This window comes from Ambystoma mexicanum, chromosome 8 (assembly GCF_040938575.1).
Source record: "Ambystoma mexicanum isolate Mex_15411 chromosome 8, UKY_AmexF1_1, whole genome shotgun sequence".
NCBI classification, from domain to species: domain Eukaryota; kingdom Metazoa; phylum Chordata; class Amphibia; order Caudata; family Ambystomatidae; genus Ambystoma; species Ambystoma mexicanum.
The window spans coordinates 1,509,219,648-1,509,247,602 of record NC_090929.1 but is presented as its reverse complement, the minus strand read 5'-3'; the positions used below and the strand labels follow the sequence as shown (position 1 = coordinate 1,509,247,602).

General features: G+C 47.5%; 1 protein-coding gene across 1 annotated transcript in view; it reads right to left on the bottom strand.

The window, feature by feature from the left end:
* PDCD11 (programmed cell death 11) overlaps window positions 1–27,955 on the bottom strand; it is a 1,291,633-nt gene that overhangs the window by 499,687 nt on the left and 763,991 nt on the right. The window contains exon 22 of the mRNA XM_069611704.1: window positions 2,248–2,356. Coding sequence (XP_069467805.1) covers window positions 2,248–2,356 — 109 coding nt within the window. The remainder of the gene's footprint in view (window positions 1–2,247; window positions 2,357–27,955) is intronic.

The window sequence follows — 27,955 nt, the reverse complement described above, 5'->3', positions numbered from 1 at the left end:
TTGCCCAGTCAATCTTCTTCGCTCTGATGAGGGGGTCTGGGGAGAGTTGGATCGGATCTCTGGAGTGTCCTTATGGGTCAACACCGATTTGTATGGATTCGGCCCTTCCACAACGATGTACTTGAAATGGGCAGCAGGTCTCCTGGTATTGGGGTTCCGCAGTTCTGGAAACTCCTAGGACCTCGGGAGATGTCTCAATTCAAGGTTAGCCTTGCGGCTAGTTGTTCCCACCAGCCAAAGGGTACTCAAGTTCCCCTATTGTGCACTAGCGAGGCTATAGACATAGCCGGCAGTAAACAAATTACACAATAGTTGGTAGAACACGTCCACTGTCACTAGCCATGACTAGACGATTGTCTAGGTGACTTAAAAGTCAAAGGAGCAGAGAGAAGGCGGATACTAGGTATCCCTTTAGCACTCCGCATAAGGTGGTGTGTGCATCTCGAGAGCTCTAGAGTTTTGGGAGAGATGCTTAAGAACTGTAGTTACTTGAGGCTATAGAAAAGGAATCCCAACGGTCCCAGCAACAGTACCCATAAGGAGCGGTGTGCTGCAATAGAATACAGATGCCTTTAAGAGCTATGGCGCAGACAGACTCCATAGTACAGGTAGAATACAAAGAATAGAGTTTCAAAGACAGAGCCAACAAGATTGGTGCCTTTTTCCACTCATGCAATCATTCAGGATTTAAAGAAAAAGGTCCAGAAGTCAAGCAAAAAGTACTGTGGGTCTCACTAGGAGAAGGAATGAAGCATAAACATGATAAATCTCCCTAGCCAATGCTTAAGAAGTTCTCCACCGCAGAGTGGAGCCAGGCGGATTCCCGAAGCCAGGAAGACAATGTGAAGCCACGAGTGCAGAGGAGAGAAGCTTGCAGGGACGGAGAAATGTGCCCTGGTTCCAGGAAGTCCTTGTAAAGTACCAGAACCCCAGTAGAGGTAAGGCGAGGTACATGAGAAATGGAGGGGACCCAGAGGTTGACCGAGGCTAAGGTGGCTTTTCTTAGGCCCAACAATAGCAAAGACGTAAATGGGCATAAGGAGAGAAGGGTCTGGGACCCTGAAGAGAATAACCTGAGAATAAGAGGAAATCTTCCACGCCACAGCGGAGAGACAAAACCACCTGCCATCCAGAGAAGGGTCTGGGACCCCAACAAAGAGACAGCAAGCATCAGAGGAAATGTTCCTTGGCACAGTGTTAAAGATGCTACCACTGGCCACCAGAGAATGGTCTGGGACCCCAGCAGTGAGAAATAACTTTGCCAAACAATACCAGAACAAGGGAGACATTCTCCTGGTACAGAACCAAGAGAGGAGTTAAAGACGCTGGTGGGGTGGGGTGGGGATGCTGGGAGGAGAGCCATTCCCCCTGGCCTTGTGATGAACTGTACCAAGTAATACCAGGAGAAGGGAGGTGTTCTCTTGTTCCTGGGCTGCAAATTGTATTGGAGACACCAGGGGACGCGAGTAATTCCCCCTGGTTTTATTAGAGAACATTCTTTGGACGCTGGTCAAGAAGCAGGATAATGGCACCATTCCCCAGAAGAAAGAACTTCGTTAGTTGATCTTTTAGTTTTAGTTTGAGGGATAGAAGTAGGTTGTGACACATGACAGTGGACATTTGACGGACATTCTGACAGACCCTTTAGTTCTGAGGCAGGGAAACCCCTCTTAGAAGATAGTTAGGACCTTTTCTATACAAGAAATACACGTTTATAACAAAAACCATGCCAGTTTTGTGCCAGCTTCCTCCGACACCCTTACAGAAGTGATGACATGAATTTTGCAAACTAATTATCATGAAGCAATACTGGGTTTGTTGCAGGTTGTACGATTCCCATTCTGAATTGTGTATTTGGCATGGTCCACATGCAATAATGCAATATCTCCTTAATGCATGGTTGATCTCCTACTGTTCAAATGTGTGATGAGGGCAAATAAAACAGTAACTGAAATAATGTATGTTTTTCAAGTAACCGCCAGATTCACAATGAGGGCTTTAAAGGTTTGGAGCAGAAACACTGCAGGCCATGTTAAGGAAAAACATTTGTTTGTTGATTTCACTGTGAGGACACGAAAGCATTTGAAAATGTACACATTTAAATTGTACAATTGTTTCTCAAGCTCCGTCCTAATATATTCTGAGGTTTATTTGTGGGTTGTAGAGAATAGACAATTTGACCTTTTATCAGTTTTTTATAAAAATGTTTAACAACTGTTCAATATCTTGATAAAATTATGACCTTACCTTCCGCACGTAGCATGTAACACACTGACCAGGTTTGTACGAATTAAGTTGACCTACAAGGTTTGCTTCAGAGGGGGCCAATGTTGCGTTGCCATCACTCTTCAGGACACTAGAAGCAGACATTGGATAGAAAAAAAGGTTATTAAATGCTAGGGTTCACAAATGCGTTCTACAATAGAATATGGCTTCTTGCAAGAAGAATTTTTGTTGGCGGTTTCAAATGTTCCATTCAAACACTGCACATGTATAGAACCTAAAATAATGCAACCTTGCTCCCCCGTAGTCTTTTTTCCCTACCAATGACAGACTCTGTGCGTTAGACAAATAGGAACTGGGGTGCACCATTTAGAAACAGCTCCAGAGACTTTGTTTTAAAAGTGTAATAATATCTGAAGTCTTCATTATTAGAGCTGTCTAAGAGGCTGGATGGGAAATACAAACAACTAGACAACAAAGTTATAGGTTCAGTCCTTTATTGGAATGGCAAAGCATCCAGCAGATAACCAAACTGGGGTCTTCCAGAACCAAACTGGGGTCTTCCAAGACCAACAAAGTTCAACCCAACCCAAGCAAGTCCGGAAAAGCCAAGCTCCTCACACACAAGACTCCAGGTGGTCAGTTCTCCATTGTCAGCTGTTGAGATGGATTTCCAAAATCACCTTTCGGGGTGGGGGGTGGGGGAGATTTTAGGAGGCCAACCTTTCAAGGTGAACAGTGAAAACACAGAGGTTATCCAAACCCAATCAAGTTAAGGTAGCCACGCAGCAGGGCTTAGTCCCAGGAAGTGTGTGAGAGTAGTCTAAGGCTACAATGAGTCTACACAGAGCAACACCATTCATTTTAGTTGGTCAGACAAGTATATAAAAATGCATTATAAGGCTTTTGATTTACGCACTCAGCAGGTAAAAATAGTGGGCAAATATTGTCACACAAAACCCTTTTTAAACATATATATACATTCACCCTTAGGAGGGAGCGACTATAATTTGAATCAATGACCAGTGCAACACAGTTAAGTAGTCAGATGCATAGAAACGGACATTAGTCTTCACAATAACTGCAGAACAGCTCCCCTAACTCTTAACTTAACCCCGGACTCTGATTCTGCCAGAGACCACTGCAGGTGTTCCAGAATCTGTTGGGGACACAATCTTCTGTGCTTTGTTCCGTCGAAGGAGGCCCAGTGGTCGCTGGTGCAGAAGTCATTTTCGCCATTGGGATTAGTTTCAGTCAGTCACAGTTTTTTGGAATCGGTTCCAGACAGCTTCCAGTAGAACACCCAAATGGAGGAAGATGAAAACGTTTTCCGGTCAGACCACTGCAGGGCACCTCATGGAATTAAATTGTTGCAATGGGTGTCACCACAGTCAGACGGTGACAGGTGATCCTTACAGCGGTAAAGACAAGAGCAGGCCCAGCATAGCTTCCCTTGGTGGAAGACAAGGTGAATATGCAGGTGCAAGCGACCTTTGACACAAGCAGAAGATCTGCCAAATTCCAAGGCTCTGCTCGGCACTGCAGCAAGGTAACTCAGGAGAAAGCTGGTCAGTCTACTGGTTGTTACAGGGACATTTCGGAAGACTCAGAAGGTGTGGACCCTTGAGCAGGGGTTAAAACTGTTTCCACCGTCCCAGGAGTCGAAGCACCCACAAGGGTCTTCTTGAGATCAGACAAAGCAGCAGGGCTTCCCTGGGACAGCACTTTAGTCGATGCTGGTCAGCTTCAGGAGTTGTATTGGCCCAGAGTTATGATGAATAGTGCACGTATAGTGCAGCCTTTCATCCAAGATTCAGGCTGGCAGCAAGCCCAAGTCCAACAATTTTAAGACTCTGCAGCATTCAATATAGTGGCTATTCAATCATGGATAGTGACTGCCCACATCTGGCCAGCAACAAACATTCAGGAACCACAGAGGTTGATTGGGACTAGACCGTCCAGTTCCTTCCTCTGGCACACGCAAAGTGCTTAGCCCATGAAGGCCACCGCTTTCCCAAGGAAAGGGACTTCCATATAAGGCATTTCCTGACCTGTGAAGATAGGAAGAAGGCCAAATAACAATATAGCCAAACAACAAGCCAAAACCCTTGTGGCACAGCCATCTTAGGGTGCTAGCCACCTTTGGTAACCCATTTGCGGTAACTGCCAAAGTGCACGAGTAAACACTGAAACAGTATAAATGTCACAGCGCCACCAGCTTATTTTGGGCACATTGTAAAAGTAATAAAGATGTCATTATATAAAAAGATATAATGATACTAAGTATCCTAACTGCACTTAACTGTAAGGTGATGTGTGAAATTCTAACAATACAAGAATTCATATAGAGAGACAGTCTTGCAGTACTAATAGTCTTAGGGACTAGTCAGTTTCCCCATAAGAATTAGCAAAACAGGCAAGTAAAGTACAAGGCTTTACGTACCTCCAGAAAGTCAGGACACCATTCGAAACAAGCAAAAAGAAAGGGTATTCCATAGAAATCTATGGAGGGAAAGTTCCAAAAAGAAATTCTTACCCCACATCAGCTACCTACATGTGGGCTTTCCAGGTCCAGTACCCTCAGCTATTCATTGGCAGGCTGTGACTCAGGTTGGCTTCTGAGCCTCTCTGAGAGGATACTCTGGGTCACTTATACTAGGTGCGGCTAGTAATGTAGCTTCTAGAGACTGTATAGTTTGAGCGAGGAGTGAACATTGCAGTCCTGGGTAACCAAGCCCCTCCTCTGCACCAGTTCTATTCCAAAGACATCAAGAGTCCTCACTACTCTAACCTTCCTGTCTAGATCGTGTGCCTCCTCACACTTCCTTTGCCTGCCTTGGCTTCGACCTGGTCTTCCCATTCCTTCCTATTCTCAACGGGTGTTTGATTCTTTGGAATGTGACTTCCAAGTCCAATACCCTCACCCTCCTGTTCTCTTCCTCAGTCTCTCCTCTACTTTCCACCCTTCAAGATTCTCTCTTTCTTGTCCATCTGTTGCCTCCTCCAGCTTCTCCCAACATCCTATTGCCCTCTCCAGTTCTCTCTGATCACCTTCACATGTAAGCCTCATCCGCTTTCCACTCTCACCACAGGCTTCCTGTTGTCAATTCCCTGCCAGTCATCCTCCAGATGTACATTCTGCTTCCAACTTCACATTACCACCTCCTGCTACCACCTCCTCCTCCAGAAGTCGCCCCCTTCTGCTACCACTGGTTCCTCCACTCATGGCTTGTTCTCCTTATTTTATTCACTCCTCGACAGTCCCTGACATGCCTTTCAATCTCCTCTCACCCTGTCGCCAAATCACTCCCACAAGTCTGTTCTGGACTTACTCGCTTTTATAGCAAGGTTCCCCTCCCCAAGGTGGGACTAGGATTGAGGATTTGATTCTGTGTGCTTGAAAGTTGGAGAACTGGGATGGGTTAAGAAGAACAAGTTACTTTCTTACCTGGTAACGTTCTTGGATGGGATGGTCCGACGACGTATTCCATATCTATGACAGGTAATGTCCACAACTGTGCTGCTCCGGTAAATCTTCGGCGTCTGCGTCGATGACGTTGATGCGCCGTCCCGAGGACCTCCTCCGACGGCAGATGTCACCCGATGTGATAAGTAGGACGCACGACGCCCGTAGCCTCAGTTGTAGTTTTTCCCCAAGAACGTGTGCCATCAGTTTTCTGCCAAACACAAGGCCTTGCGGAACGCAAGCTACAATCGCAAAAGAAATTCTGCAGCCGGGAAGGAGCGATATGGAATACGTTGTTGGACCATCCCATCGAAAGAAAGTTACCAGGTAAGAAAGTAACTTGTTCTTCGAGGGGATTGGGTCCTCCGACGTATTCCATATCTATGACAGACTCCCAAAGCAGTACCAAGCAAGGAGGTGGGAAAAGAATTTAGAACACAAATTTAGCATGCCCAATCAAATTGCGGAATAAAGGACTGCCTTGCCAAAGGCAAGATCCTGACCTCGGATGGAATCGAGGGAGTAGTGACGTACAAAAGTATGTACTGAAGCCCAGGTGGCTGCATCACAGATGTGACGAATAGGAACGCCCCTCTGCAGGGCAGTAGACGCAGCCACTCCCCTGGTAGAATGGGTCCGCCAGCCAGCCGGAGGGTCCTTACCCGCCAAGCGGTAACACTCAGAGATAGCTAAAATAATCCAACGAGACAAAGTCTGTTTCGGCACAGCTTGTCCCAAACGCTTTCCAGTGTAACCAATGAAAAGTTGATCGTCCACTCTGACCCGGGACATGTGCGAAATATAAAAGCTCAACGCTCTGCTAGGATCAAGCCTATGGAGCCTCTCCTCTTTCTTACCAGGATGTGGAGGAGGATAGCACGCCGGAAGAACAACCTTCTGGCTCAAATGAAATTCCGAAACCACCTTCGGAAGAAAGGAAGGACGAACTCCAAGGACAACCCTGTCCTTATGAAACACAGTGATGGGTGGCTTAACTGAAAGTGCCTGTAAGTCACTCACTCTGCGAGCGGAAGTAACCGCAACCAAAAACACAGTTTTCAGAGTTAACAGTCTCAAACAGCAAGAATGCAAAGGCTCAAACGGAGCACCCATAAGAAACTCAAGAACAAGGTTCAAATCCCAACTGGGCACCAGAAAAGGTGACGGAGGAAACACATTAGTGAGCCCTTTCAAAAACTGAGAAATTAAAGGAATCTTAAAATAGGAACATTCTTCAGACGAGCGCTTAAAGATGGACAGCGCCGCCAGGTAACCTTTAATGGTCCCCACTTGCAAGCCCCTGTGGGCCAAGGAAATCAAAAAAGACAGAACCATGGGAATGTCACACTCAAAAGGATCAACATTCTTAACTCTGCACCAGTCGCAGAACTTTCTCCAACGGCAACGGTACAGAGACTTTGTTGTCGGTCGCCTGGCCGAGAACAACACCTCCAACACGTCTTCAGGGAGGTCCCAATCCTTATACCTCAACCTTTCAGAAGTCAAGCGTGAAGGTTGAGGGATCTGACCTCTGGATGGAGAACCTGATCCCCCTCCCGTGAGAGCAGATCGTCTCGGTAGGGAAGACGTGGAGGGCAGATGGACAAGTCGAGAAGGTCCGGGTACCACGTCCTCCGGGCCCACGCCGGATCAATGAGGATCATCCGGGAACCGAACCTCCGTAACCTCTGCAGTACTTGCGGGATGACAGGGACTGGAGGAAACGCGTACAGCAGTGGGAATGACCACGCCACCACGAACACGTCTCCTAAGGCTCCTTTTGGAGGAAATTCCCGCGAGCAGAACCTTTCACACTTCCGGTTGACACTGGAGGCGAAGAGATCCACTTGAGGGGTCCCCCAAAGGGCGAAGATCTCCAGGAGAATCTCCTGAGCCAGCTCCCACTCGTGAGAGATTGCGCTCTGCCTGCTCAGAGCGTTCGCCGTCTCGTTGTAGTCTCCGGCCAGATGAACAGCCGAGATCGAAACTTTCTGCTGGATGGCCCAGAACTCGAGCTGCATCGCCTCCCTGCAGAGAGGAAGTGACCCTGCCCCCCCCTTTTTGTTGAGGTAGTTCATGGCCACCGTGTTGTCCGTTAGAATCAGGACACTCTTTCCTCGCACAGTCGGCAGAAAAGACTTCATGGCAAGCCTGACGACCCTCAGCTCCAACAGATTGATATGGAGTCTGGACTCCGACGGAGACCAACGACCGCTGACTGTCAACTCGTTGGCATGAGCTCCCCATCCTATGAGGGATGCGTCCGTCACGATCGTCACCTCCGGCCAGGGCAGCCAAAATGGGGCCCCCTTCATCAGATTGCCTTCGACGGCCCACCACAGAAGGTCCTGGGCGACCGAGGGCGGCACCTGAACAGGGTCCGACAGCCTGCCGGAGGACTGAGACCACTGGAGTTTGAGCGCCCACTGCAAAGATCTCATCCGCAGACGAGCCTCTGGCACCAGAAGAATGAAGGATGCCATGAGGCCTAGCAGTCTCAAGAACTCGGACGCTGGGAGATCCTGGGCAAACTGAAACTTGTGCACCATCTGCTGAATGTGAAGAGCCCTCACTTGGGGAGGAAAACACTGCCCCAGGGATGTGTCGAGCACTACTCCGATGTACTGGAGCCGCTGTGTTGGTGTCAAATGGGACTTCTTTAAATTGAGGGAGAAGCCCAGCTTGTGAAGGGAGTGGCAGGTGACGGACAGATGATCCAGGACTTGCTCGGGAGAGCTCCCCCTGATCAACCAATCGTCCAGGTAGGGGTAGACGTGAATCCCCCCTTTCCTGAGATGCGCTGCCACCACCACGATGAGCTTGGTGAAAACCCTCGGGCGGAGGTCAATCCGAACGGCAGGACCCGAAAATGAAAGTGTGAGTCGCCAACCGCGAACCTCAGGTACTTTTTGTGCTTGGGATGGATCGGCACATGGAAGTAAGCGTCCTTGAGGTCGAGAGACACCAACCAATCCTGAAGTTGAAGGGCCTGGAGGACTTGAGAGATAGTAACCATCTTGAACTTGTCCTTCCTGAGGAGTTTGTTCAAACTGCGCAAGTCCATGATAGGTCTCAATCCCCAGTCTTTCTTCGAAATCAAAAAATAAGGGGAATACCATCCCTTGTTCTTCTCCGCTACAGGCAACAGTTCTATGGCGCCTTTCTCCAGCAGGGCTTGAATTTCCTGCGCAAGGAGCGGATCCGGACTCGTCAAAGGGAGGTTCCCAGGTGGATTGTCGTGAGGCCTCTGCCGAAAGGGAAGACAGTAGCCGTGGGTAATGATCTCCAGAACCCACGCATCTGAAGTAATGGCACACCACTCTACAAGATGCTGCGCCAACCTTCCCCCAACCGGCGAACCATGGGACCTGGCCTCTTGACTGAGTGGTAGCGGCTGCGGCGTTGCCGGAGTGCAAAGAGGCAACTGCCCGAGCGGCCTTGGCACCTCGAGTACCCTGTTTTCCACCTCTGGCACTCTTACGGTGGCCCCTTTGCCTGCTAGCTCCTCTCGCTTTACTGAAGGATGAGTAACAGCGAAAGGAACCTCCCCTCCATTGTTGTCCCCTAGGACGAAAAGGCAGAGGTTGTCGAACTGCAGCAGCCAACGACTTTGCTGCAGCTTTGGAGGTCTGCAACCTCTCAAGGCTCTCGTCAGCCTTGCTGCCAAAAAGATGTTCACCGCCAAAGGGCATGTTGAGGAGCCGGGACTGCACATCAGGAGCAAACCCAGACTTCCGCAACCACGCAAACCTGCGTATTACGGTGCTCGCCGCCATGGACCGGCTGACACAATCTGCCATGTCCAAACCCGACTGAACGGCCTCACACATGGCATCCTTGCCAGCCTGAAGGAAACCATCCCGTTCGTCCCCTTTGGGAATATGTTCAGCCGCTAATGCAACACAGTTCCACAGAGTGTGTGTGAAACGAGACAAGGCACATATGGAGTTGGCCGCCTGAAGTGCCATACCTCCTGAAGAAAACACTTTCTTCGCCCAGCCGTCAAAAAATTTGTCGTCCCTATCTGGAGGGATGGTAGGATACGACGCCTGCTTTGCCGGGGCCGTAGCCGCCGGCACCACCAAACTCTCCGGAGTGGGGTGCCTGGCCAATTAGCAGGGGTTGCTACTGGCTGGACGGTATTTTCGCGACAAAGACTTGCCCACTGCCAGGAGACTCTCCGGAGCAGTCCAAGCCGCTGCCACCCTTCTCTGCAGAGCCACATGAAACGGCAGTACCGGGTCAGTGGGGGGACCAAGATCAAGGATGTCCGTGAGATGATCCTGAATGAACTCCCCTGGGGGAGCCAACCATCCCAAGTACTCGGTGACCCGAGACATAAGGCGCCGGTATGAAGAATCGGCATGAGTGCCAGGCTCCGGCCTACAAAACTCCACCTCCAGAGGTGTGTCCAGTCCACTGGCATCATGCAGTGACTGCCTCAGGTCATCAAACTTGCTATGGCCCGAGAGAAGCTCATCTGGTACCGTAACCGGAACCAAGCCTTCATCAGAGCCTTCATCACCCTCTGAAATGTACTCCAGGCGGTGAGAGGAAGACACCTGGGGACCAAAGCTATGCCTGACCTTAACCAGAGCCTTTCTAGGGGCTAACCCCGTGCCACGGGGCCCCTCCAACACCACCGCCTCGAAAGGCGTCTAGGGCGCCGAACGAGTCGGCGCCGGTGTCGACAAACTGCATCGATGTCGAGCAAATCGGCGTCGACGTCTGCTGCAGCGCCGCCAGCATCCACGGCGTCGAGACAGGCCTCGAAGCCGGAGCTCCGAGCGTGTCTCTCGACGACCTAGGCGCCGACGACCCCCTCGGAGGCGGAGCCTCGAGAGAAATCGTCGACGATCTCGGCGCCACAGGCGTCGACGTCTTCTTCGAAGACGGCACAGGATCACGCAGTCTCAAGCGCGTCGAGGACCGGGACCTGGAACGGGCATGGCGAGAACGGCTACTCTTGTCTGAGCGGGACCTTTCCCGCGAGCCGTGCCGACCACCCGAGCCCGAAGGCGTACGAGCGGTGTCTCTCGACCGGTGCCGACCGACCCCACTCGGTGGCGCGGACGGACCGGTGCCCTGCGATTCAAGAATCGCTAACATCTGCTTCCCGAAGGAAGCCCATTCCTCCGGTGTCGCCTGCATGGTGGGATAAGCGACCCGCCAACGGGCGGAGTCCTCGGAAGAGGACAGGGAAGGCGACCAATGCCGGCACTTCCTGGAATGCCTCGAAGAGGTGGAGGAGTGGCGGGACCGACTCCTGGAAGGAGACCCACTGGATTTCCGACGATGACGCAGAGAGTCGCCTCTTGAGTCATCCGTCGAAAGCCCCGTAGACCTCGACTTCCGGGGCTTAGACACCCGACCTACCGACAGCTTCTTCTTGCGTTCCCGCAAGGCCTTGGCCGTGAGCGACTGGCAGTCAACACAGTCGTCCGTATCGGGGGCCTCCCTGAAGCACCAGAGGCAGGCGTCGTGCGAGTCCGTGACCGACATCTTGGACCCACAGACCCGCATTTCTTGAAGCCTGGACGCGGGGTTGAAGACGAAGTAGACATCGCCACGAACAGGTCTTCACAAAAACCAAACAGGTTCAACGAACTGAGAAGAATACAGCAAACTCCAAAGAGTCGAGGCGTACCAAGATTCACAAAGCGAACACGTTCGCGGAAAAAACGGAACTGAGGCTACGGGCGTCGTGCGTCCTACTTATCACATCAGGTGATGTCGGCCGTCGGAGGTCGTCCTCGGGGACAGCGCATCGACGCAGGAGCCGAAATTTTCCAAAGCAGCACAGCTGTGGACATTACCTGTCATATATATGGAATACGTCGGAGGACCCAATCCCCTCGAATGGTTTCCCTGCCTGTGGGGCAAAATAAGGTGACCATTTTGGATTCCAAGTTTACCTCAATTGGCAGGGAGAAGGTTTACACAGGCAGTTCAAATGCTGCAAATAGGTAACTTAGTCGCTGAGAGGCCAGTGTTGCATAGAAGGTTGGTCTTGAATTCTCTAGAGGCTTAGCGTAACCTCCCTGCACTAGCACGCCGTGGACTTTGTGGTTGGGTCTGCGGTAAACATGGGCAGGTTCTCAAACCCATCAGAGACTTTCTGTGCATGTTGGAGGGGTGTGCAGATCTATGAGTGCCACTCACTGCCCCGTGGGGTCCCAGTAACTTCACAAAGAAGTGGACTAGGTAAAGGCTGTTTTGGGAGACCAGCCATGGGCTTCTGTGGAGTTGGAGTGTGTGGAAGGGGCGGCCGAACATATGTCATACTATGGGGAGAGGTTTTAGTGGCTCTAACATAACTGTCAAGTGGGAGAGTGAAGATCCTCCTCATTCAGTCCCTAGACCCATCCTCCAAAGGAACCGCCAATCCCACTTTCGCATGTAAGCAGAGGCAGGCAAGGGACTTTGTCAAAGACAGGGGAATAGGCTATTTTGGGATGGTACAGAATCTTCCCCATTTCTAAGAGTTTCAATGTATTCTGCACTTACCGTTTATAATACAGACAATTATTTCCTTTGCTTACTCTCCTTCTGATGTATATTATCTCTCTCCATACAATCTTTGGACAATCCACAAGCAGGACTCAAAGATACTAATACAATTGGGGGTGCCGGGAGTCACCATGAATACCTAGCAACAGTGATGGAGTAGCAGCAAGTCTGAGACGGAAAGGATTGGACATGGTATACCCATCCATTACCAGTTCTAAGAAGGGAGAATGATTAGTAACCTGCAGGAAGATGCCAGTATCCATCAATGTCTTCGCGACAGGGAAGCGGTTTTCTTTTGTGGACTCCTTTGTGAAGTGTATTTTAAATAGTATTTTGAAACAAAACCTACATGCATTAGACAAGAACATGAGTAATGCAGAGAACAGAGAGACTGCTTAAATTACATGTCCTGAATTGTTGATTGAATACATTGCTTAACCAAAAATCAGGCCACTTGCCTGACCTTTGTATCCACAAAATGTGGCTTGGCAATTTGTTAATGAAGACCATGTTGCTGCCAGACAGAATATTTTAAGGCACTTCTGTTCAGTATCTGATACAGCAAAATACTTCCTTACAACAGGTAATGAGTGCAGCGATTAATTTCGAACATCTTTCGGATACCCATTTTGGAGTACAGTATTATTCACCAAAAGACTACCTTTGTGATGGAAATTCTTCACTGCAAAGCAGAAATGTTAATTTCCAATACCCACATGGTGAGTGCCTGCTTTTGGGGGTCCCTGGCTGTGCGCTCCTACCTGGAGAACCATTTTGGCTGCATTTCTTTTGGCTCCAACCCCTCCTTTCACAGTCCCTCCTCCGCCCACGCCCCCTGCCCGCATCCTGCCTCGCCATTGGACAATAAGGCACAACACGTGACCAGAACCCCTCTCGTCAGGGATCCCTCCAGGGCAGCCTCTGCCTGGGCAGACATCCGGCTAAGGGACCCTACACAAAAGACAGCTCCCGAAAGAAGCAGCTCCAGTCCGTGTTTGCCCGTGTTCTCCTTGGAAGCAGGTCACAGTCAACCAGCAGCAACAGATAAGGTAAGTGTGCCCCGGGCAGGGAGTACAGCCATTACTGTACTCCATTAAAGCCAGACCACTCATATTACAACTTAAACATAGACCACTAATGTCAGTCAGCCATATCGCCCATTTAGCCTACCTGTGCTAGTCAGCCATATTGTGCTTTCAACCTATTTTCCCCAACTCTATGAGGTAGTCAAATTATGCATTTACCCCAATCGCGTCGGGTATTCTCTGTTCACAACTAGCACAAATGTATGGGATTGTGATATTTTACTTTTACCCCTAGTTGTGCAAGCTAGTCATCCTACACATCATGCATATGAAATGTACTGCCACTAACAAACCATACTAAAAACTCCTTCTGCATACACCTCTCAAACTGTAAACTAATCACAACCATACCTCTACAGCACCACAAACCGCACATACTTCAAAACGACAAAACAAACTACACAATCTCACCCAACACCACATGGCGGCTACCAACCGAAATATACATCTACGCTCAGTGACCAGTGTTTCCAAACTGAAGCTGCAAACAGCACATCACAGTTCTCTTGCTCCTTTTCCCGCTCAATGCTACCAACATACCCTTGCCCTCCATGCAATACAGATCCACCAGAGTGCCAAGAGGCCATGTAGGTGGTAACAGTGCCAAGTATAAGAACCTTTTACATAACATAAGCTAACATTCATCAACATGGGTAAGTAGAAAAAGAGTACAAAAGGCTCCAAACTGAGAAATCTTTGCTCCATCAAGGTGGGGGTAGGGTCTGGAAACTCATTCCGATTTATCTATAAAATTCTCACGGTTAAGCTTGAAAAGTAATTTCTTTATGAGAACACAAAATATAAAAAGTACAAGATATACATTTTCTTGTATTTTCTTTTAAAGCGGTCTGCAATGCTTACCACTGCCATATGTGGATGTGTGTGTGTGTGTGTGTGTGTGTGTGTGTGTGTGTGTGTGCCCCTAAACATTCCACACTATCAGCATTCTAGCTGACATTAGCAGCACTCACTTCTGAGGTCATGCGAGTGACACAAAACAGTGCTTTTGTAGTATCTATACATTAAAATAAAACGTAGTAAATGGGTCTCTAAAATACCCAAATCTCAACAGGTATTTGTTAGGAAGATTTTCCTTAAAGAACTGTTGTCAGAGTCCTCCAGTACATCTTACTGACTTATTACTAGTGATCCACCCACAAGCTCACTAGCTTCTCCAAGTAGTAGTTATGGCAGCAGCCCTGGCCTAACTCGGTCGGTTGAGCAGGACGGGTCACCGGAACAGAACACACTTTTCCATGAATACCCAATGAGAGACGGTCCACACACTTTAAAAAAATATATATATCTTTATATATAAGAAAATGCAAAGAGAAACAACATGCATTCACAGGTGGTAAGTAACTGTACAACAGAAGAAGCTACAATGCATACGGTAAGTAGAAACAGTTTTAAGAAAGAGGTCTTCAGTGTTAAGAGTCCCACCTAGGTAAGGAAAAGCAGCAACAGGTATGCAAAGGCTTTTCTGTCTAAGCTGGCAAATTCAGACAAAGACCACTAGAATGAATAGGGGCAGTCTTTGGTGAGAAAGAGCTGCCTTTGTGCAAAAGAGCCACAAGAAGCAGTTCCTCTAGTTACGTGCCTCAAGAGTCTCTTGAAGATGAACAAGGGGTCCAGGCAGTGAGTAACTTTGCTGAAAATGTTGGGGGGGGACAGGGTGTGGTGGAGGGAGGACGGATGCTGGCTCTTAGGGATCGTTTCGGCCAAATTGTTCGAAAAAATGTGGTTGAATGGTAGATTTGACTGAAATCGGTCACCACCATTAGTTCGAAGATACCGAACATGAAGAGCTGAGGTTGCAGGGGTGTCATCCGCTCCCCATGTACTGTATTTTTTGCTTCGACGGTTGCAGGGGTATCCCATGCTTCCTCAGCATTGGTGGCAGGGGACCCAACAAAAAAAAAGAAGAGAAAGAGACCCTGCAGCGTCAGATCCGACCCATGTTAGATGGATGGATCTGACGCTTCAGGGTACAGGAGACGTGGCGGATGGAGAAAAGGTAAGTATGGGGGTTTTTGGGTGTACTGGCGGTTTGGGCGGAAATGGGTTTGGTTTTTTGTACCGAGGCAAAAACGTGTTCGCAGCGAAAATGACTATGGTCAATTTCACCTTGATTTTGTACCTCGGTCAAACAACCTAAATCCCTGAGGGATAACGCCAGACTACTACACCACAAGAGTCCATGGCTGACGTTCTGTTATAACTTTCATAAGACTGGTGGCCTATCTTTAAAATTCAATTGGGCCCCCACACAGCTTCAGCCAGCCTGCCATGCACCCACTGACACAACATAACATTCACAAACTTAATTCCAATAGAACATACAAGCAATACATTATATATCATTCATTCAGACACAAAAATCAACACATATGCTTGCACACTTTCACACACATGCACCCAGCTCCTCCATTGACATACACTGTGTGCACACAACATTTATATGTACATATACAATAACACATGGAAACAGTGGTGCAACGTCCAATGAGCAGACCAGACTTCATCACCCCCTGATCCCCGAAATTTAGGGCTAAGTTGACTTGACCTAGATGAACTATAAAGCCATGGCCAAAACGAACAGATTCACTGGAATGTCAGCAATCCCTTGATTTTTCCTTTCATTCAAAGGCAGAAGCCATCGGTTAATGCAGTGCAGTGGGTGACCAAGTATACTTGCTATACATTTTTAAATGCCATATATCTCCAAATGTGGGTTCTGCACAGCACCTTATATGTGTAAGTGCTTATAGATTTTTTTCTACAAGATTCTGACTGCTTAAAATCAAGGTATGTTTTCATGTGTTCAAATGGCTCCAAGCAGTGGAGTAACAAGCCGTCAGAGGCGGGGGTGGGGGGGGCAAGCTGACCCTCGTGGCTCTTTTAAGAGCCAGACCGTGACATTTGTCATTGGGACTCCTCTCCCATTCGGCACATCAAGGAGGGCGCCCAACAGCAAAGGTGTCCTGCTTGCAGGGCAATATGTGCTTAGCAATTCTTGCTCAGCACACTCATTGTCCTGGCAGCAGTACACCTTACCCGTTCCGAATGGTAGAGGTGCCCCGCTGCCAGGACAATGTCCCAAGGAGCTCCGGGCAGCAGAGGGTCCTCACCTTGCTCTGCATCGACAGAGCATTACAATGTGAGCCATTAGGCACTGATGGGAGGGAGGGGGGTACTATTAGCTGGGACTTTTGTCCCTTTGGAAATGTGAATGGGAGGGAGTGATCAGAAGTGAGAAGGTTGCATAATGTTGCATGCTTTATGAAATAATGACTATGGCTTTAAATCCCATGGGGGATTTGTCAGGCTCACAATAATCTACATGATGCTATTCTGACTTTGCATGCAGAATAGGGAGAATAAAACTAAAGCCATACTCCCATTGCTCAACATATTTCTATGACAATGTATATAGTGTATGTTTAGTTTACTATGAGAGGCTAGTTTATTATGTAATGTGGTTTGCTTCCAAGGCATTGCTATAAATAATTATTTAAGCACATGAACTGTAAAACAAAACCTTAATAAATATCTATGTCAACTAAACCTGGAAAGATGTGCGCGGTCGCTTAAATTGTCCACATCCAGGTTTCACCATTTAACCAAGTGTGTGATCCTGAGAAAATCATTTAATCACATTGTGCCTTATCTGCAGCCCTGCAAGTGACTCTGATTCACTTCAAAGTGTATGTTAATGTATCATGGTATTATAATGGAATAGCCTAATGACTATAGAGTTTCTCCACATATAACAATAGTGCAATTCGGTATTTTGCACCACAAAGTTATTTGTCGTAGTGCTTGGACAGAGATCTGATAGGTGAGTTACCTGCATCTGGAATGATCCTGCAGTTTTTTGTTGTTTGTTAAAATGCCATCTTCCAGTTTGGTGAAGATTATTTTTGGAAAAGTTATACAGGATTCCTAAAAGTGTGCTTTTAACACAAAATCCCATACGGATCCTTCTGCGCATTTCGAACAAAAACTGCTTAACAAAAGTTCACCATGTTTGGAAGGCGTATAGCACTCAAATTCATTTCACAGAATTTTCAGAGTATGACCGCTTTGGGTCACAGGTTTTCTCAGCTTGACTCTTTCCACTCTACTTGGCGAGGGTACACCTTCTGCCAACTTCATTTTGAAATTAGGATGGTGGTGCTTTAGTAGCATCTGAAAAGTGGCAAGACTAATTTTAGAGGCGTTGCAAAGCTGTGGCTTGCCACAAAGAATGCACCATTTGTTATTGTGTCTTCATACCTGGGGCCTTAATGTGTAATGAGAGCTCTGCTCACATTGTCCAAATGTGACACGCGCCCTCACTAGGGTCAGCCCGCAGCCCAGCCCCACAACAAACATACAAAACACAATTACAAATATTTTTTCTTTTTTTTTTTTTTTTTAAAAGTACCTCTGCTCTGCTTTCAAATGCTGCCCAGGCCATGTTTCATGTTACACCGACCTAACCTCTTTGCACTCACGCACCTCCAGACAGAAACCAGAAAGCTGAATGAGCTTCCTAGTTCCTGTCTGTGTGTCGCACAAACACAAAGCCGGAAAAGCGATTCTCCTGCTCTGCGGCCCATTGAAGTGCTGCTTCTAGCGTGGCAGCACATGCGCCAGGCCCTGCAACACCCAGTTCAGTACCCTGGCTGCTGACTGAGTCAGGCCAGCAAGGGTAGGGACTGAGCCACGCAGGGCATTCCAGCCCTGAATGTGTTGCAGTGCGGCTGCCAGGCATCTCAGCATTATGTAATGAGACAGCGCAAGCCTTGCTGGGCACCCCGGCTGGGCCTGCGCTGTCCAATTACATCATTGATGATTGCGCTCCCCATGCCCTCCCTCCAAAAGATGGGGGGGGACTAAAGGGCATGCCACAGAAGTTGGGGGGACAAAAGCCCCGGTCCCCCCTATAATTACGCCCATGGGTCCAGGGAAGAAGAAAAATCTGAAGAAAAAACCTACCAGAGGATCAGGAGAGAAATACTATGGGAAGGAAAAAGCAGTCAAGTATGAATGTGGTTGGTGGTTTCCAGTGGCAGGTACTTCATGGCGTGTTCAGTGACCACCGAAGGCTTCAGTGAGCGCACACTGATGTAGAAGAGACCCCCAAGACCATTGGGAAAAATCATTAGATCCAGTGATTCCACAATGAAGGGTCAGACTGGCTTGACAGCTGGGGTCGATGGAAGCCGTCGATGCAGGGTTCCCACATTCCTCCAGGGGTATAGGATCCAGCTTCCAATGATTGGGTTGACTGGGAGAGACCCCAAGCAAGAATAGATGTAGAAGAAAGGTTGCATAAAGCACACAAGAGAGGAGCCTGCCACAGAAGGAGGACCAGTTCAGGGGTGCAGTTGCAGGATTCGAGGCAGCACAGGCCATATGAGCTTCATAGGTGTGAGAGTTTGAACCAGGGCACTTGCCTGAAGCCATGGACTGAAGATTCTCTGATTGGTTTGACACAGTCTCTTTGGGGTCGTGACAGCAAAGGGGGTATCTATTTCTGTGTCTGGCGATGCAGGCAATATTGGGTGCTTCAGGGAGATGAGACATTTGTAAAGGTGCTTTGATCACGTTGTTCACACTGCATCAGGGGAAAGGGGAAAGGAGCACTGCTGTGGGTTCAATATGGTCATTGGGGGCAAGGCAGCACTTCACCATTAGATTCTTCAGAGCATCAAGGAATGCTGGTGCAGAGCTTCAGTCCTTCGTCAAGCAGCAGATCGAAGGTACAGAGATCAGTGCACCCAATTACACACCAAGCATAATTCAAACAGTGGGGTGCCAATAGCAAGCACAATCGCATCCACACATTCGGGAATGGTCTCTCGCACAAAGGAATGAAGCCACAACAGCATTTGCCAATCGTAAATGGGTTCAGGTTAACTACAGATGGCCACCTCCTCTCGCACACAAAAAGAGACAAGGGATAGCCATGAGACCTCAGTTCTTTAGGCAAATAAAGGAAACCTCCATTTTGGTGAATAGAGAAAGGGGTCAGAAAGGAAACAGAAGGGTAAAAATGTATCATTGTACACCAGTGAACATGCTCCACCAACAGAAAGCGGTGTCATAGGTGGCCTTAATTCACACAGACATACAGTACAAGGGTTTTTATTCTTCTAAACAATTTAAATGTGAATTGTTCAGTCTTAATATGAGCTGATTGTTCAATGTATAGACTGTTGAATATATTGCACCGGGCTGGAAAAAGGGTAGGGGAGACACACTATTGGGCGTCCCTCCCTCAACTCTTTTGGACTTTTACCTCCCTAGCCTAGGTGTCCCTAAATCCCAAGTTCCCCAACTAGCAATTGGTAACACCTACTATCCAGGTCTAGCTGACAATGAGGGCCTAAAGGTAACAGCCTTATCCATCTATATCCTTCCAGGGATTTTCTAGTGATGTCTCAACACTCGGCAGGATTGTCAATGTGGCTTGATGGGAAAAGTGTCAATCTCAGATGCTCTGGTTCAGTCTTTCCCTCAGTCGCTACCCTTTCACTCCCCCCCTGATATTGCTACCTCCTTTTCTCCCACTGTCTCAGTTCCCTTCCTACTCCCTCTTGTCCTCTCCTTCTTGCTCTCTCCATCGCTCTCTCGCCCCTTCTCTAACCTTACTCCTCCCCCGCTGCATTTCCGTCACTACACTGCTCTCCCAAGCCCAGACTACACTCCTCTCCACACCCTTTATATATCCATGCCCTACCACCCTCACTCGCTCTCTACCTTTCTCTTACTGTTGTGAAATATTTTCTTTTTGCTGCTTTCTTGCCATAGAGTTCTATGGGACAGTATTTATTTTTGCATTGTTAGGTTCCTGACCTGTATTTTCAGAGACAAGTAAAGCCTTCTGTTTTACGTCCCTTATCTTTTGAATTATTCTCATGGGGAAATTGATCAGTCCATAAAACTATCAGTACTGAGAGACTACATGTCTCTCTTTATGGATGCTTGTATTTTTTATAATTGTGGTTTTTTTGTATTTGTATAATTGCACACATCACTCTAAAGTTAAGTGTGGTTAGGATACTTTGTATCCTTATAACTTTTTCTGTATTGGCTTTTTGGTTACAATTAAATGTGTCTCGGATGGGCTGGCGGGGGTGTATATTTTTCGACCATGTGTTATACATTTTTACTTGTGCACTTCTGAATTTACTGCAAATGGCTACTGCGAGTGGCTAGCACATTAAGATGGCCATGCCACAATGTTCATCATGTTGTTGTGAAGGGACTAAGGCAGATTTCTGCAATCTTTGGTTCTCCAGATGTTTTGTACTACAACTACCATTAGTCATGTTAAATGTTAATGTTAAAAGGTATTTGCACCGCGCACCGTCACCAACGGAATTGGTCCCCAGGCGCTCTGGCGAATCTGTAAACGATAAGGTGGGATGGGTTAGTAAGGTGAAGAGGGTGTAGGATAGTGAGAGGAGTGGTGTTCTGTTGGCAGCTTCAACTCGGTATACACCGGGTGCTGAGCTTTGGTGCGGGTATTGGATCGGTGTCAGTCCGCATGTGCTGTTGCTCCGGCTTATGTGTTGTTGCAGTGTTGTGAAGTGCGTGCGGCTTGTTGTGCGAGAGATGGTTGTGAGTTTTTTTAGTGAGATAGGTATGCAGAGTTTGAGCTTATATTGGTTAGTAAGTTACCTGACCTTTAGTGTGCTAACTTTCACAATTTTGTCTAAGTGTGGCACTTCACAATCCTATCTAGATGCAGCGCAGGCCAATGTTTAGAATTCCATCCAGGTGTGGGCACGCCAACATTCACAATTCTATCTATGTGCTACGCAGGCTGGTGTTCACAATTCTAAGTGTGGCACATGCTGACATTCAAGTTCCATCCAGACGCGACGCAGGCCAACATTCACAACTCTATCCAAGTGTGGAAATGCGGACATTCAGGTTTCACCAAGTGCGGGCATGCTAACATTCAAAGTCCTATCTAGATGCGACACAGGCTAATATTCACAATTCTATCTAAGTGAGTCTGCCGGTCTGGATATGGTTCGTCCATAGATCAGTCACTTGAGGGCTTTCGTCTGGGTCTAAGTATGTGATCAGTCTCTGGAGCCTTCCTTTAGTGGCTATTTTCCATGATATCTTATGCTCTGTCGAGTGGTTGGTTCTCTGGGTTGAGTGTTTGTAAAATTTGAGGGTGGCCGAGGTTGGGGTTATTTTCATCATTGTTTTAATGTCTGGACATTTTAGTGCCTCTCTGTTGTGGTTACGCTGTGAAGACCCATGATTGGAGGCGTTTCCTGAATGCTAGGTGGTTTGTTGTGTTCCGTATATTCTTAGGTAGGTCATTCCAGGTTTTGGGTGCCTGGTGAGAGAAAGAGGATCCTCCGAGTTTTTTTCTGTTGTAGGGTTTTGGTTCCAGGCGTATGTCAGTGCTTGATCTTAGTGTTCTAGTTGGTTGATGTAGGCGTAGTTTGTCGCTTAGGAATTCTACGCTTTGTTTGTGTATTGCTCTGTGCGTGATGCACATGGACTTGAACTTTATTCGCTGTTTTAGTGGTAACCAGTGTAGTATTTTTAGCACGGGTGTGATGTGTTCTCTTCTGGGTAGCTTGAGGAGGAGTCTAGTGGCTGCATTTTGTATGCGTTGCAGTTTTTTTTTTAAGTCGTCGTTCGGGCCTGCCCAGGTATAGGCTATTGGCATAGACTACTCTGGACATGATCAGAGCGATGATGGTAAGTGTTTGGTTGGCGAACAACAGGAACGGTAGGATCCTTTTTGTTGCTCGCAGGAGGAAGAAACATTTCTTGATTACTGAGTTTACTTGTGGCTCTAGAGTGAGGTTGTTATCCATCAGGACCCCTAGGTTTTTTACAGTTGATGATGGTTGTGGTGTGGTGCCGAGCTCTCTTGGCTAGGGGATGTAGTTGAGGTCTCCTCCCTTTTTTGAGACAATCATTATCTCCGTTTTGCCTGGGTTGATTTTGAGATGGTTGAGGTTCATCCAGTTGAATGTGTCACGAAGGCAGTTCTCTAATGTAGTGTTTTCTTCTCGGGTGTCTTGTATGTTGAAGATTATTTGTAGCATGTGAGGCCATGTTTTTTGATGAGTTTGATTAATAGGTACATGTAGATGTTGAATAGAAGCGGGGAGAAGGATGATCCTTGTGGTACTCCGCACGTGGAGTCTCTAGGTTTGGATTTAAAAGGTTTCATCCATACTGCTTCTGTTCGGTTTGTTAGGAAGGATTTTATCCATAGTAGGGCAGTGTCCGTTATCCCTAGTCCTTCAAGTCTCTTTATGAGGATGGCGTGGTTGACAGTGTCGAAAGCTGCAGACAGATCAAGGAGAATCAGGGCGGTACTGATGTCCGAGTCTGCATTTCTTTTTAGGTCATCCCATATTGAGAGGAGAGCTGATTCTGTTCCTCTCATAGGTCTGAAACCAACTTGTGCCTGGTCTAGTAGGCAATGCTCTTCTATGAATTCTTCAGTTATTTGGTAGATGTACATTTCTAGCAGTTTGGCTATGTAGGGTATGTTGGAGATGGGTCTGTAGTTGGATAAGTCCTCTAAGTTTCCTTTTGTGTCTTTGAGTAGCGGCTTGATGTAAACTGATTTGAAGGCCTGTGGTACTTTACCTGTTGAGATTGAGAGGTTGAGGAGGTTCCTGTGGTATTCCATGGGGGTTCCTTGTTTTAGAATTGTTTTGTATATGTCCGGGGGGGCAAGGGTCTTCAGGTGAGCCCGATTTGTTGCTTTGGTTTACCAGTTTGACGAAAGCCTCAACTGATATTTCTGGGAAGTTTCGTAGTTTGTTTGCATGTTCCTCGTCTGTGGGGTTTGAGCTGTGATCGCTTGGTCTGTTTTGTAAGGTGTGTTGGATGGAGGTTATTTTCTTTTTGAAGTGGTCTCCGAGGTCTTCGCAAAGTTTCATCGATGGAATTGGCGTGTTGTTGCAGTCCGGTGGGTTTTTTATTTCGTTTATGATTTTGAATAGTTCTTTTTGAGCGTTTGGTGCTTTGAAGATTCGGTTGTCGTAATGTTTCCTCTTCGCTTTTTGTATTTCCTTTTTATATGAGCGGATCTGTTGTAGGAATTTCAATTTGTTTGCGGTGGTGTTGTTGGTCCTCCATTGAGATTCTAGGTTTCGTTTTTTTTTCTTTTCATGGCGTTGAGTAGTGGGGTGAACCATTTTGCTGTAGTTTTCTTACGTGATGGGGTGAGGGGTTTTTCTTTAGCGATGTCATCTAGGGTTGTTGTGATCCAGGTATGAAGTAGGGGCATTTTTTGTCTAGGTCTGCTTCTTCCATGGTTGATGCTTGTGGTTTCCCGAGTTCTAGGAGCTCGGTTAGGTTGGAGTTTTTTATGGTTCTCCAATTTCTTTTCATCATGATGGGTCGTTTTTCTTGTTGTTTTTTTGTTGGATTGGCCGTTGTGATTATGAATGGAATGATGAGGTGGTCACTCCAGAGTATTTGAATTGGGGGTGCCGTGGTGATGAGATCCTTGTTGGCAAAGATTGCGTCAAGTGTGTGCCCTGCTGAGTGGGTTGCTCCTTTGACTAGTTGTTATAGGTTCATGGCTGCTAGTTGGGCGGTTAGGGATTTTTGTGTGGTAGTGGTTTCTTCGTCGAACCAGATGTTGAAATCTCAGAGGATGATCAGATGATTATACTTGATGGCTAGGATGGTGATTGCTTCCGTGAAAGTCGTAGCATTAAGGATTCGCATTTATCCATGTTTAGTGGATCTTCTATTTTGATGGCCAGTTGTTCCTTGTGGATGATTGCTAGTCCCTCCCCCCTTCTTTTGGATTTCCTGTTTGCTTGGATGCATTTGAAGTCTTCAGGCAGGCAGTTGTTGAGGGTGATCTTGTAGTTGTCGTCTAGCCATGTTTCGGTTACAAATAGGATGTCTATGCCTCCTTCTGACAGGAGGTCGTATATTTCAGTTGAGTGTTTGGACATTGACCTTGCGTTTATTAGGTTACAGTTGATTCTCTGGGTGTGATTTTGTTTTGAGGTTATTTGTTGTTCAAGTTTTACTTGTCTGTTCGTGGTGTTTCCGCATTGATGTCGGTAGGATGAAGAACAGCGACGGCTGCTTCTTCATTGAAGCGGTCCAATAGGCTGATAACCGGGCTGATCAGTCTTGGTATTTCTGCTGTGATGCTGCTCGGATGAAGATCAGCGGTGGTTTCTTCATTGAGTCCGATTGTTGGGTGGGAGGTGGCATTGCCGGTTGTCGGTGATTTGCCGTATTGTGCGGGATGTAGTGAAAATCAATGTTTCCCCTCTGTTCTTGTGATGTAAGGGTAATGGGGTCGGAGCCCTCCCACTCTCTAGTTGAGTGCTCCCATCTTTTTCCCGTGTGTTTCGGTAAATTCTTTGCATGTTTCGAGGTTTCCGTGTTGGGGTGTCGATGTACCGTGGTTATTGCGAGGTGAGGTATAAGGATTTTTCTCTTGTAGATATTGTTCTGGTTATGGCTGTGTTAGGCGTGTTTCCTTCAAATGGGGCTGCTTCTTGTGGGTTCTGTCGGTGTTGTGTGTTCGCGTCTCTTGTTGCATGATCTTGTTCTCTTTCTCAGCGTCCTTTTCTGGGTCGGGCCATTTTCCAGTTTAAAGTGCATGCGTAGCAAGGTAGTGGGTCCTCTATGCTGTGAGGTGCAGTCGCAGTGACCTCGGTTTTTCCTTCTCTGAATACGCTGGGGTGTTCTCTGGCTCAGTGTTGCATTTCTGTCGGTGGGTAGGGTGTGTTTCCTAAGGGTGCACTGTCGGGGGGGGGGGGGGGGGGTTAGGGTGTTAACCGTCTGCTGGAATGGAGCTTGAGTTAGGTTGTGGTGGGTTTCCGGGATTGATAGAGTATTGAACTAAGCGCAGTTAGATTATTTGAGAGACCTGTATAGTCGGAGAGTGTCCTATCAGTGCAATCTAAATATCACACAATGCAGTTTACAGACATAACCCCTGCTAGATTTGAGAGACCTGTACAGTGTGAGAGGCCTAACCATGCAATCTAAACATCATACCACACGGTTTGGAGACTGGACCCCGGCTAGGTTTGAGAGACCTGTATAGTGGGAGAGAGGCTTATCAGTGCAATCTAAACATCATGCAATGCAATTTGGAGACAGAACCCCTGCTAAATTTGAGAGACCTGTATAGTGGGAGAGAGGCCTATCAGTGTAATCTAGACATCATACAATGCAATTTGGAGACAGAACCAACCCTATGCAAAGAGGGGATATTTAGGCACACTTATGCATTCAACCAGGGAACGCTATTAGGCACACTTCTAAATTCAACTATGTACAGAGAGGCTATTTAAGGAAACATTGTTAGGCACACTTCTATATTCAGTTAAACTACAGATGGGAGAGATTACAGCGGTTTAGCTTTCGGCATACGAGTGGTAGGGTAGTATGGCATGAAGTAGTTGCTTCAGTCCCTGCCCTTGCCACACTTATTGTTGGCTTCTTGCTCCTCCTGTGGATACCTGCAGATATGATCTGGAGCCGCCTCTGTAGGAGCCGCCCTTTGTCTCCGGGGCCCTTCGTCAAAGGGCTGCACGGGCAGAGGGCTGCCCTGGGAGGGTCTGTTAAGTGAGGCAATCTAGCCAATTTCAGGCAGACTAGGCCAGCGGCACACAACAGCCAATCAGGGCAGGCGGAAGGCGGAAATAGGAGTCGGGAAGTGGGAAAGGGACAAGTTACTCGCTACGAGCACGGAGCTCAGAGGGAGAAAAAATTGATGCAAATGGGGCCAAAATCAGCTGGGGTGGGCCTGCAGCAAGATGCACTCACCAGTGGAGTTAGGATAACCAACAGTCAAAGGTGAGGGATACTGGGTGTCGGAGGAAAACATCTGGAGAGAGCAGGTTGGAGACCCTATATTTCTGCCCCCCCCCCCACTTTGTCACGATATGATGTGTGCCTATCTGTGATACTGGACCCACATTAAATAGGGACGAGGAGAGCCCTCAGAGACATTACTGTTTAAATACATATACTGTGCATTTTAATATTGTGTATTATGTGCTCAAGTACTATTTGAACGAATAGAAAGCTGTATGTGCAATACAATACATATATATATTTTTCAGCATATCAGTTTATTGGTGTGGATTTCTATGGATAAATGTCTTGACGAATTGTACGCTTGTGTCAGCTTGCTACTACTTCTGGAGAATTTAGCCTAGTCGCAACAAAATGCTACCTCCCTTTTTGGGAGGGTGTGTTTTAGGCATCTGCAATTTGTTATTACAGCACATAGCACTCTCTGTGCAGTGTTGCTGGGAGCTCCGTGAGCTGCCTTTTTTTGCTTGCGATAACCAGCGTTACCAAGGACAGGGGGATACATTCTATCCTACGTGAGTTTTATATTGTGGAATCCGCACATCCAACCTTATGTAAAGTGCTCAGGGGACACAATGTAACCCGGTGTCCACTTCTGCTGTAACTCTCTAGTTACAGTGACCAGTTTATCTGAGTGGCTAGTGGCAGTGGATGATTTCTACCAACTTTGTGAACTTTACATGCAGGTTGCTATCACAGCTGCAGTTTGGGACATATGGGTCACCATGGACCTAAAACAGTGCCTGTATTTTTTTTTGCCAGCTCTTGATGACTTGTCCTTTCTAGTGCCTTCTACCTACTTGGGTGAGGGAGGTCCTAGTAGGTATTTTGTCTTTAACGTGCTTCCTTATGAAAACCCACCAAGACACTCTGCATGCCTGAAACGACAGGAAATGGGAAGGTGACCAAAACTGGCATGGTCTTTGTCCTGCAGTGCATCTGCATGGATCCAATACAAACTGGGAGGCTGGCTGTCTTTTTGGACAAGCCAGCCCTCAGATTTGCACGAAGGCCTGAATGGTGATTGGTGAATTCCAACGGTTTTCCTGTATAAAAGGGGAGGGTCCTGGAGAAAGGCATGTGGGGTTCCATGCCAGAGTCCCTGCCCACTTATGAAATACATTCATTGTACCAATCAAGTAAGTACATGGGTTACTAATAGACAGTAAAACACTTGCTTTCCTTCCGACTTGAAGAAACCTCTTTTAGGTGCTTCCTCCTATAACTGTCTGCACAGTCTGTTCTGGATCCTTTACAGCCCTCTGGTGCTTCCCTGAAGGTCCTTGGACCGAGATCCTCTGAACCCGAGTGGGGGCCCCTATCTGGCATACCTGCAAACAGTGGATTGACACTACTCACCCTAAACCGTGCTTCATTGATGGGTATTTTGTCTCACTCCTGCAGCTGCTGCTCGTTAGACTGTTCTTGAAACCTTTGCCCAGTCTTTGCATCCACATGACCCATCTTTCACCTGCTTTAAAAGGCCACCTCTGAGCTGCCTCACAGCTGCAACTACTGCAATGCCATTTTTAATGGTTGCTTAACTGAGGTCCTTAGACCGTGAATCTGACCCTGGCACCTACTGGGACTTGGTCATCCCAAACAGAGGCTCAAACTGGTGTCTATCCAGACCCAATCTTGACACCTAAAGTGACCTCTGCACCTGCAATTCTCGTGGCCATCTTTCCTGGGTCCTGTGACGGCCCCCATATTGTTGGGTGGTAAACATCTTCAGGTCCTCTGGGTTGTGTGTGGAGTCAGTCTTCAAACCCCCTCCCCCGTACCCCCCCCCCCCCCCGATTACAAATCATTTTCTTCAGTGCCCTGG